The sequence below is a fragment of the Athalia rosae genome, chromosome 4 (assembly GCF_917208135.1).
Source record: "Athalia rosae chromosome 4, iyAthRosa1.1, whole genome shotgun sequence".
Classification (NCBI taxonomy): Eukaryota; Metazoa; Arthropoda; class Insecta; order Hymenoptera; family Athaliidae; genus Athalia; species Athalia rosae.
Genome location: NC_064029.1, coordinates 6,912,508 through 6,924,964, shown reverse-complemented (window position 1 = coordinate 6,924,964; position 12,457 = coordinate 6,912,508). Strand labels below are relative to the sequence as shown.

Below are 12,457 nucleotides of genomic sequence, written 5' to 3'. Positions count from 1 at the left end.
TAATAATAATTTTTGCGTTACAATAGTAGCGAAATAGGTAGGTATGGGTATTGATAAAAAAAGTATAAGAGTACATAACAGTAATATAATTAATTCAGTGAGGTCTGATCCAATTAAATCTCTCACTAAATATTTTTAGTCATTTGATAATTATTAATTATATTAATTACCGGAGCGTTATAGGCTAGTCATTGCTGGGGGGCGAGCGTATGCCTTCGGAATAAAACCGTATTTCCGAGTCTTCGGGGCATACGCCCACAGCCATCCGTCTACTGTTTGATTCGCGAGATCTGCGTAAATCCAATCAGCTCTTCTCACCGAGAGATCATCCGGGGCTTGCGCTTTATAATCGTAAAGAACCACTAGCTCTGTTCCGCTAGTCTCGTCCCGGAAATCCCGAAGATCCTTCTGCTGAAGTGATTCGCTTCCTGTTACATTCCCGTTTCCTGTTCCTAGTTTTCAACGAAAGAGATTAAATTAATCTGAAATCGATCGATGTAAAAATATACTGTAGCGAATTAATGAAAATGAAGCAGACCTAAGCTATGGGGGTCCGTGGCGGTATGGGAATGGAGTATGTGTCCCGGATAAACGAAACCAGACGGTACGAAACCCTCGTTGCCATCGCAATGTCGAAGGACCCAAAACCAGTCAGGATCATCTCTGTTCAGAACGGTGACAAACTCTCCCCGATCAACACTCACGTCGTTTTCATCTCTTGCGACAAATGTGTATAGCACTATATATCTTCCTGCTGACGGATCCTAAGTTTTATATACATATTTATGTAATAACGATACGAAAGTTCGCCCATCGACACCCGGTCCAATTTTTCTTTTTCTCATTTACCTTGAAGAAGGGATGCACATCGGGTTGCGAGGATGTGCTCTGCAGAGAATTTTGGGATTGGGCAACGTTCGAACGATTGATGGTAGCATCCGTTGTAGTTATATTATGCCTGACATAGCTCTCGCAATCCGAAGCAGAGCCAGCATCGGTCTGTTGCATGTCCTGCAACGTTTGGGAGCGAGAAACGTTCGATGTATCAAGATCGTTCTCGTTCGAACGTGGAAGCTTTTTTTTAACATTATTCATCAGAGTTGCGAGTGTCGACTCAGCCAATTGTGATGCGTATGGGGCGCAGTACGAGTGCGGAACGAACCCTTCCATACGAGTATCCGCCGCTATGACGTAAACCCAATCATTCTCTCTGTACAATATATTCACCACCTGTAAAATGGCAAATGTTGAGCTTTTTCTAGAGCGAAAATTCGAGGCATTAGGAAAAATTGATTAATCCAAGATATCGCTAACCTGCCCCCTCTTTACTTGCAATTCGTCATCTACACAGGGTGTAAAATCATGGACGATAACCATCTTGCTGTCCGGTGATAATCCGTTCTCTTTTTCGATACCAACTCTTACTAACGTCTCGATACTGGCACTTCCTGTGATGCGTCCTGGGGGCAGAGGGACTCTAGATCCCAATCCAACACCCCCAGCACCACCGCCACCCCCATCTTTTTCCAAGCTAAAATTATGGGCTCCAGCTAAAGAATATTTGAAGAAATAATCAGCATAAGTCCCAATAAATCGATGGAAGGAAACGGTGATAAAAATGTTATTCTTAAATTGTCAGCTGCTATTTAGCAAATCAAGTTTGATATTGTGATATTGCAGAGTATTATCAATATGGTCACACGGTCGTTCTTCCTACATTTTGGTGTACATACTTACGTTTCTTTTTTTTTCCTCGACGTATACGAACTGGGCACAAAAAAGCCATCCTGAGCAGCCTCCAGGTTCGAGATCACATTTTCTTTAATTACCGATAGATACTGCCTGGGAACATTTTGTTGCACTGTCTTCTTGGACGATGAGATGATAATCGATTTGAAATTTAATCCAAACTCAAAAAATTTGCTTCGTTACCCCAAAATTGAGATAACGAAAAGACAAAACCGCGAATAAATCAGTAAGTCCCCCCGAAATCGTCGATCAGACGTCGGAGGATGTATTCGGACGCGATGGAGTTCACACACCTGTTGTGCATTGAGTCCCCAAATGGGAAGTTGGCGCAACGGACCCAATACTTGGGCCCAGAATTATTTATGGAGTGGGGGATGGGCCTTGTACAGTGGCGATCCCTTTCGTTTCCATTCTGCAAAGACATCTCGAATTTTCTTAGATAAGTCAGGAGCTGGTGCCCGCGATTTCAAGCCTCCGCTTACAAAACGAAGCGATAACGCTTGCTCCAAAATTTTGCAATCTTCACATAATCGTGAATCTCCAGCAGCCAGCGTCATAATTATCTCGAGTATAATGTATAAGGCAACTTTCCAGATAATAAACGTTGATATTATACATGCGTATGCACTTGGAGCGATTTTCATTTCATGCGATAGCAAAATTATGAAGGAAGACATAAAGTTGAGACCTAGATACTGGAATTGGATTTGCCCACATAAATCTATATTTAGATTTACGAAAAAAAAGCAAATATTGTTGATCACCCTGTAACGTATAATGTATTGCATACGCAATGATCATGATAATGGAAATATTCAATGAACGAAATGGACAAAATGATCCAATTATTTAAATTGAAAGATCTCTCAATATACACAAGATGGATACACCTACTGTAGTCATGAAAGTCAACCAACCTTTCATCAACAAATTTGATTCAGAATTTACTTCAGTATACGAATACTTCACGCAGTCTAATCCGAATTTGTTAGCCGTGGCCCCTAGGCGATGACGGAATCATTTCCAGGGGTCAAAGGTGCCGGCTGTCTAGTGTTTGCGACTTTGCTCTACTTAACTTATCACTGAATAATGCCATGCTAGTCTATACATATATGTGCTCTTTCGATTTGCAATTTTAGAAACCATATTTACGATAGTAGGTGTGCATACTACAATATTGACGAGAAAAAACTAATAAATAAAACAAAAAATAAACTTTGTAAATCAGACATCACAAATATTGTATTTATTTGTAATACATTCGTATTCGGGTTTAAAATACATTTCAAGCCATAACAGTCGCGTTGAATAAAGCTGTAAACGTAAAGAAAATTTAGAAGAACTCAATAATATCATTTGTTCAATGTATTGAATGAAATACAATCAATTTACATATTGTACCCATAAAATAAACTACCGTATTTACGTCGCGAAATATTTTACAAAGAATTGACTGAATTTGGGTGAATTTTCAGAATAAGCTCAGGCCAGGGATGATTCTTTCTCTGCGGGAATTGAACATCGGAAATAAACGAATAAAAAAAAAAGTACGACATGTATATATTATTCTGAAATGCTACAGTAAATGTTGCTAATTCGTTTTAATTACGGAATATTAATATACAATAGTAAATGACTATAGAGAAAAAAAAGAACCCTGAAGTAAGTACATTCTGAATCTTCATATTTTAATCAATTTTAACAATTTTATACAACAGTTCCGGATTTTTATATTGCCTTTTCCAACGTTGTTTCAATTTACAGTATACTTAATAATTCGCGTTTCTTCGTATAATACATAATTTTTCACGTTTTACTTCGTTCTTTTCTTTATTTTTTTTTCTTTTCTTTTAAATAATATATCTTTCAGGTAATTCGACTGTAAGATTATGGCGTAAATTTGTACCTATTAATTTGTGGATCCGAGCCTATGTATAAAGTGGTCGGGTTGGGCGTTGATAGATAATAATTTAATTAAAAGCATCATAGATCTCCTACGGCTCTGTTCGAACTGTATCGGTACATAATTATATAGGTATATAGGTATCTGCTGCTATGCTTCAAATGCATTCTAAGCTGAGTAGTAGATAAGATACATATTATTACAGGTAAGTATAATAACTGAGTGTGTATGAAAAACGTAGATTATACATTCTTTAGTTTAGGTGGGACTCTTACATCGTAATATTATCAAGTATCGTACTTCATATATGAATGTTCATTATACAGAACAGAGTAATGATTGTATGTAGGTACCTATAATATATTATATGTATATCATGTCCTGTGCCGACACAGGATAGCTTTGAAAATTTATTCACTTTTTTTCACCCGTTATCCTTTGTTGCAGATGGACAAATATTTTTCTTTAATACAACGTGAGTTTTCGTTTATTTCTTATTGTAGCATCATAATTTCGTTGATGATTATTTATTTATTAATATCACCGGTAAACAGTTAGATATATTATCGTTATCCAAAATGAAAAAAAAAAATAATCGGCCATAACATTTCCAGATTAGATTTCTCGACACTTTCGGTAAAACGTAACCGAAAGCAGAAAAATCATCAACTCGGGAAATGTTAGAACGGGAAACGTTTGTCACGTATATCACGTTTTAATTTTCGGTATATGTTTTTATAATATTATAATATGTGTAATCGAGGTGAGTACCGAATGTGAATTATGAAATTGGATTCTTCAAAGCAGTCCATATGCGCTTATATAAATGTACCCCAAGTACAAACGAGCATTATTAATTGTCAATTTTATTACATAATTGAAATATTCATACGATTTACGAACTGTAATAGTTTATATTACTAATATTTATATTATTTATTATAATAGAATAGTACGGGTTTTTGACTTGACGAAGAAAACTTATAATTTTTATAAATTCGCTTTTGGGTCAGAATATATGCATGTATGTTTTTTTTCGTTCTTTGTTTGGTTTTAAGTATGTATGTACGTGTGAGTAGAGTGTGTGTGTGTATAATTTTGTAGTTAGATGATGTTGCGCTTCTTTATTTTAAATACATGAATAACAATGTAATGTCCGTGGTTTAGCTATACAGAGTGAAAAACGCGGTGATATAATCGAGACTAAGGAGTAGAGACTATAGTAATGAAGACAATGCGGAACCGAACGTGTTTTAATGTGTTTTACTTTTTCGTTTTTTTTTTCTTTTTTTTTTAGTATTGCAACGAGCCGCGTTTGCTCGAAACGTAGCTAACGTAACAACATAGCACCTAGGGTTTTTTGTACTTTCACAATTAATTCGCATAATATTAACTAATATGATTAACATATAATAATATATATATTTATGTATAATATATATATTTATATGTACTATATTTATATGCATGTAAATCTATGACAAGAGAATGTATTTACATTATGCGATTATGATTTATGGTTACGAGGAGGAGTTAACGGAAAGCAGCCTATTCTTCGTTCTACCTAAACGATAAAACAATATATGATCAATAAAAAATCATTTCTTGCAAATGATGTATATTTAATATACCCAAATGCTTACTTCTTGCTATTTTTTTTCTTCACCTTATATTTTATTACAATTAAATAAATCGTTAAACGTAATCGTTATTGGCATGATAAGATTTGTATTTTTTTCGTTTTTTTTACCTTTTCTTTTAAACCTAATTACTTTCTTCCATATCATACAATATCTACATTCGGTCAAAACGCGTATGGTTAAGCCGTTCATAAAGTTTATACTTACAATAAGAACTTCTAATCAATAGAAATAACGTTAAAGGCTCTTTATATATCACATAACCCAGACATTTTTCATTCCTTTAGAGTTTAGAATAATCATTAGATTGTTATTAATTTGAACAATAATTTCAGTGCGCGCTTGCTTGGCCAAAATACAAGCGGCGCAGTGATTGGTGAGCAGTTTTCTTTTCTATTTTTTTCTAACCCTCGATCTACTAAACCTAATCGTTACTAGCTGCAGGATTATTCGGATCATCTATGTCCTTATCGTTAGAAGGAGGAACAGCATCTACTTCTTCACTACCTTCAGTGCTATCAGCAGCATTAGCGTTTCCGTTCCGATGTCCAGTGTGATTTTTGCCATTGTCTTTACTTGCAAACTGTAATTGCTGCAGTTCAAGTTGGCTCCGTAGCCTCAAAATCTCTCTGGCATCTCTACGACGGTTCCGCCTCAAACTAGCATTTTGGGAGACCAAACGCCTCGCAAGTTCTCTTACTTCTTTTGGGACGTCAAGTGCCGCTAATCTAGACTCCAAATCAGTTGCCACCGTTGTATCTGAGTCGGAATCAGTCTCTGGTGAAGAAGTGGCGATTTCCACAGGTGGGGGATCGACCGTTACCGTCGAGGATGTAACAGCTGTACTGCTCTCTTCTTCTTCTTCATTTTCTTTTAATATTACGCCTCGACTGCTATCTTCATCTCCTTCTGTTGTGCAGGACAACGTAGGGGGCGAAGAAAGTGACGCTTGACCAGGCCCAGGTCCTGGGCTCGGCGAGGAAGGCTTTTCTAATTTTACGGTAACCGGTAGTGTTTCTTGTTTACCTTCAGGACTGGGCTGACGATGATGATGACGGCGTTTTGGATGATGATGATGCGAACCAGGTGGAACTACAGGTGGTAAGTTTAGTGGAGGCAGTGGAGCCAAAGCTACATTGGGCTGAAAGTGGGGCTCAAAACGTTCACATTCTGAATGTGGAACTACTCTTTCCGGATGCTGCAGTACTGGAGGTCCCCGGCTCAGGTACGCAGGCACAAGAGAGGTACTGAAACAAAAATTAATATTGACAATAATTAATTGAGTTTTTAAAAAATGGTACTCCAAAGTGTTGTTATAAGAAACAACACTCGATAAAGATTGAACATATATTTTCTTATCACAGTTAATAATCCAATCTCTTAAAAAGGTGCCCTTATCATCAGTCTAGCTCGAGAGAGTTTTAAAATTACCAATAACGGTCTGGGGTATCACTCAATTCAATATGTAGTAATTAGTTTGATAACATTGAGATAGCATTACTGATATGCTTGACCAAGTATGGAAACGAACTGAATTTATTCATTAAGAGTCAAGAAAAACACAGTCGGATGATACAGGTGAAAATTCAGGAAAACATAAGACACATAAATCTTCTCAGAGATACATACCCGTCCCTATGTTTACAAGATCCAGCAGCATTCCATGGGCGAAACGCTGAAGCACCTCTTGCAGCAAGCTCGAATACTGCCCATTGCATCTGTAGGTATGGATCACTGACGCCACCAGCTTGGGATGCAGGATGGTATATTCCCATACCGTTTCCTTTGTAAAAACCAGGCGAACACTCTTGGTTTGAATCTTTTTTAATTCTCTTTGTCAACTTATCTGCCTCATGTCGCACCTGTAACAAAGTTAAATGGATTTTCAATCAGTATACATGTACAGACCATCAATTTCATAATCCAACCATTTTTGAGTGGCTTAATAATTACCTGAGGCTTTCGTTTGGAATTTGGTAGGTGACGTTGCTTCAGATCTCGAAATAGAGATGCGATTTGATGATAGTGGGGTTGATCCCTAGCAAGAAGAAGATAAGATCTCCAATTTGCAGAATCAAATCCCCAATGGCAGGTACGATTTTCTAATGATCTATGAGCATGCCTGACAAAACGTTGTGGAGAAAATCTCCCTGTGCATTCCAGGCATTCGATGCAGGCAGAATCTTCAGTTATGAAGAGCTCAGCCTCAAGAATCCCCTTACATTTTCCAAAGCATTCGTGATAGACCTTGAACCTATTTGGGGACAAACTTTCCTCTCCCTCATCCTTGGAGTCATCTAATATAATCTTCCGGCTCTCTATTATCTCCTGTGGATCACAAGGCTCTGTTCTCAGTAGAAGAGCGCTAACTAATCGCTCTGCATCTGTCTGTGTTATAAGACCGCAAGATGGAGCATTTCTTGGGAGAATACCAGACAACTTTAACTCCTCTAACTGATCTCGTGTGCATCTTGAACAGTATATTTGCAGCTCGTCGCATACTTGATTTATTTGTTGGAGCGAAAAATCCTGTAAGACTGTGTTTAGTATTTGTGGCAAACAAAGACGTCTTTCTCCTCCAACAACAAAGCACGATATTCTTTCGCCTTCTAGAGAAGTCTCGCATCTCTCTGAGCAATTCTGATCGGGTGCAGTTAAAATTGGTATCTGGAATTCCTGCTCCCGTTTTGTATCGGTGATTACTTTGACTCGCTCTGGCTGAGGATCAGAATCAGAGTCTTCTAAGGTATCACTGGATCTCTGAGGATCTTTACAGGATATGACATCATCATCTTTTTCTATCTTGTCAATTTCTTTCACAGATATCAAGCATTCCGGCTCAGAATCTGAGATCCCATTGCTGGAACGATTTAGAGAGGAAAAATGAAAAGCGGCGGGTTCTTGTAACAGCCCTTTACAGTCCATGCCCAACAGGGCCGAGCTCGGACCCTGGAGGCTTTTTACGGCTGATAGCTGATACGTTTTCAATACACTTTTCAATTGCGGACTGTACGACTGACTGCTCGCATTTGTAGACAATAATGTCTCCATTATATTATTACAATAAGTCATAAGATATTGAAAAACCTTGTCCAATTTTTTGTAATTGTGCATACACAGAATTTTATCACTAGCAATTGCAATTTATGTAGGTATCTACGTGGTTAACTAATACATTTCACGTTTCTTTTTTCACTTTTGTTGTTAACTGCTTAGAGCTTTAATTAATCACCCACATCTCATACACTTATTATGCGTCAATTTATCATCTGTTTTCTCTTCGTTGACATTATTCTTCATGTATTTATTAATAATCACGTTGATGTTTTGATCATATTACAACGGTGAGCATCAGCAGCAGATAATGAGTGACAGAACTACATGCAGGGTAGTGGTATTTCTGATGCAAAGGATGGTTGTGTTATTGCATTCCAGCGAACGAAGAGGCAGGTTAAATAAACTTGTAAGTATCTATCACATCAGGTGTCGTTTAAAATACCGAGTTCTCAAATTTATCGAACACAATAAATATTCACCAATCACAATCCGAAGTAGTCCCTATGTACGATGATGGTACTGCTTACCGTTCGCGCCGACTTACTATTATGATCCATCATCCACCGTAAAATGATCGGTATGTGACTATACATAATAATAACGCAGTGGCGCGTACACAGAGACGGAAAGCGAGACGACGCAAGGCGTCGAAACGGCGACAACGACGAAGACGTCGACAGAGCTAGACCGACACGACACAACGGTACGACGACACTGGCACACAACACACAAACACGCGATGCTGTTCAGTCCTCGCTAAACTCTCGACCGAGAGGAAAAAGAAAAATAACGACGATAATACACAACACACACTCTAGCACAGCATAACATGGAGAAGTAAGGAGAACTTGAAACTCTGAATAATTATTAGAACAGCGAAGAACGAGAGACGACAAAACGAAGGTTGTACCACACTCAGCCACCCTTCGTTTACACGCTGTCTTTCTCTTTTTCTCCAATCCTATCCAATCGTCTCCTTTCTCCGTTCCTCTTTTTCTTTTATTTTCAAGCTCAATGACGATGACAACGATCCTCGCACTCCACGACGACGACCACGTTCCGTTCTCCTCTCGACGACAAAGCCCTTCTTGTCGCACAGCTTAGATGCACGTACGTACAACAACGCACCAGCCAGCAGCAAAACCAACGAGAGCAAACCGAGGAACAGCTTCAACGGTTCAGCTCTAGCTTCAGATTCAGCTTCAGATTCAGATGGCTACGGGTCGGTGGCCTGGGCCTGGCCTAGCCTGGCCCTCGGGCCGCTCAAGTCCGAGTGTTATCAGGGGCCACCAGCAGTAGCAGCATCGGCGAAACAACAACATGTCTATATGTCTATTCCTCCGTCTGTCTTAAGTCTACCAACTCCCCTACAGTTCACACATCACAATAATCATGGTATTTTATTATATCGTTGGGATTATTTTGGCTTTAGAGCAGCAACACATCGGTGACGAACGACTGCCTCCGTTTGTTGTCGATTGTTATAGTGATTGTGTTAAATCGGTAAACGACCGACGACGATTATTTTTACTATAAATTAACGTGTCTTGATTTTCTTTTTTCTTTTTACAGAAGCACCAGCCGCAGCAACGGCAGCGGTAGAAGACGTTTTATAATGTACGTTACGATAGTTGATGATAGCTGGCGACCGTATTCGTTCTCGTCTTCCTCGTCGTGGTAGTAGCGGCGTTAGTAGTTTTCGTCGAGGACGATACCATGGTTAAAAACATGTTTTAGTGAGTTTATTTTAGCTATATATCGTACTTCACTTAACCAACAATTCACGCGATACCGTCGACGTACCCGTGCAATATTTATTAACAAATACACGCGGTCCCCATCGGCTTCGGGGTACGCTTATCGACTCGGTTACTTTATACGCCGCAATGGCGTATCGATCGAGCACGCACGGTACACTAGACTCGTCAGGCTCGTAGGGCTGCTACGCGGGCTACGCATATTTCTGCGTAAAGTTAAGTGAAGTGAACTATCCAGCCTGACGCACGATACAATGCTAGAATGCTACGCAGACAGAACCGTCGCGCGTCCCCGTCTGTGCGCCGCGCCTAGGTGTGCGCCGTGTGTTAACCAGCCTCACTGGCCCTGTCTGCCGATGTGTGAGTCTGCGCCTCCCGCTCCTCGTTCGAAACGAAACTCCTCTCTTTTACAGGAATATAAATATGTGTAGGTCGTCTGGTGCACATCCGTGTGTCCCTCCGCAATGTTTGTACGTGTGTCGGTTCCGTCGTCGTCGCGGTTTCGCGTGTATGTGAGCAGCGTTCCCGACGCATACACCAAGTTCTCAACGATGGAAAGTCGTATGCGGTAAAAGAGGAATCTCGGTAAACTCTTGTGTCTGTCTCTCCATCCCCTTTCCTGCCCGCCCGTATCTTCCACAACGATATCGTACCGTACTTTTCTTCTTACTTTTCACCTACACCTAGAACAACGAATACACAGGCGTTGAGATCTCTAAAGGCTAGGCTCTGTATAAACGTGCACACCGCAAATCTCTGTGTGAAAATCTATACGTATACATACCGTCTAGAGCGTCTCTCGCTTCTGCACGTACTCTCACATGGAAAGGTATTACGGGCGTCGCGTATACGTACGCAAGGTGAGAGAAAGATAGGACGGTTCGCACGGTCGGGGGTGGTCGACGATCCGCTGAACGAGCGCGCGCGCGCGCATCTCTCGTGCTTTTTGTTCTTCCATCTTTATCCTTTTTTTTTTTATACATATATATATATTTTTTTCTTTACTCCTCTCGGTGTCCCTGTCGCGCAGAGAGTCCCGCTGGGGTATCGGTGTCAATGTGTTGGTAATGGGTTGGTTTGGTATCGGGGAGTCGGCGGCAGTCGGCGGAGCGTCTAGTCATGTGACCTTCCCGTCAAAATAGCCTGCGTACCCACGACTCACGAGTTACCACGAGTCGCATATCGGACTTGGCCGAGCCCAAGCCAGGAAGGAGTCTGCGATATAGATTCATATTTTTGCTCACTCGCTCGCTCGCTTGGCTTACCTCGCGTTCCCTCGACGCTCGCCGTTCGCCCGCCTTCGGCCCTCGAGCTTTGCTATAGTTCGTTCGCCAACGGTACCGCTACCGACCAACATGCCTCCTCCCTGCCTTGGTCCCTCAGTCCCTCAGTTCAGCTCTTCTGCCTCCTTACTTCTTGCCCCGGAGCTCTTTCGACACTTCTCTCGTATTCTCATGACTCGTTCAACCTTATACACCTCCTCCTATATGCAACGTCCTATGCCTCCTATACCAACACCATCGCCGAACGCGTATTAAATACGCACATACTTATTTATACCTTATTATCCTTCTCTAGGGTTTTTGTCTCTACGACGAAGAATCGCGCTCTCTGTGTACGTAATACGTGTACACGAAATTTTTTTTTCACCCAGAAGAACGCGAGTTCCGAGATGTGTGAGGAGGCGAAGATAAAACAACGAATACAAAAAACTACCGAGGAACGCATTGATCGAAAATCGCGCGTATCCTGTTTAACGGGTGTACATGCCTAGGTTTATATAGGTATGAGTTCTATACTCTAATACTCACGTTCTGCACATAATACATGCATACATATACACATATCTTCGTTATGTATAGCGTCGTTGTGGTCGTAGCGAGTTCGAATGGGATTTATTATAACGCGTGCGACGTGCGTCGCCCGTTTCCGTTACCGAATTTTCCTGTAAATTAGTGTCAGGATATTAATATTTATGCGATGTTATACAGAGGGGAACTATACGTGTATACATACATTGGAGCGCGGTTTTCTTTAGTTCTAAAAATCTGAATTCCTTTTGCTATGAGACACGCCGCTGAGCTATAACATGCTACTTGGAATCTCGTTCATTCTGCTCGAGATGACCTAGAAAAAAAAAAATAAAAACTCGAAAGAAATTCGAAAAAATATATTTTTGTAAGACGTGCAAATTTCTTCGACGCCGTACGTACACATCAAGGTATTTCGTAGGTATATATGTATACGCACACCGTGCACGTAATACGCGGATACGTATTTAGCCGAGGGAAGATATGAGCTTTGACAAACAACATATTTATGATAACGTAATACATGTAAGTGAGACTAGA

At 40.2% G+C, this 12,457-nt stretch overlaps 2 protein-coding genes across 2 annotated transcripts; both read right to left on the bottom strand.

The window, feature by feature from the left end:
* Window positions 1-65: 65 nt before the first annotated feature.
* Window positions 66-2,076, bottom strand: LOC105692656 (SH3 domain-containing protein Dlish). Its single transcript, XM_048654501.1, has 5 exons — window positions 1,738-2,076; window positions 1,315-1,550; window positions 850-1,230; window positions 539-764; window positions 66-452 (listed from the first exon to the last, which is right to left on the bottom strand). The coding sequence occupies exons 1-5, from the start codon at window positions 1,784-1,786 to the stop codon at window positions 178-180; spliced, it is 1,167 nt and encodes a 388-aa protein (XP_048510458.1). The 5' UTR covers window positions 1,787-2,076; the 3' UTR covers window positions 66-177.
* Window positions 2,077-2,973: 897 nt separating this feature from the next.
* Window positions 2,974-9,947, bottom strand: LOC125500717 (ski oncogene). Its single transcript, XM_048654499.1, has 3 exons — window positions 7,246-9,947; window positions 6,922-7,154; window positions 2,974-6,539 (listed from the first exon to the last, which is right to left on the bottom strand). Exons 1-3 carry the CDS (start codon window positions 8,404-8,406, stop codon window positions 5,717-5,719), a joined length of 2,217 nt encoding a protein of 738 aa, XP_048510456.1. The 5' UTR covers window positions 8,407-9,947; the 3' UTR covers window positions 2,974-5,716.
* Between the last annotated feature and the right edge of the window lie 2,510 nt (window positions 9,948-12,457).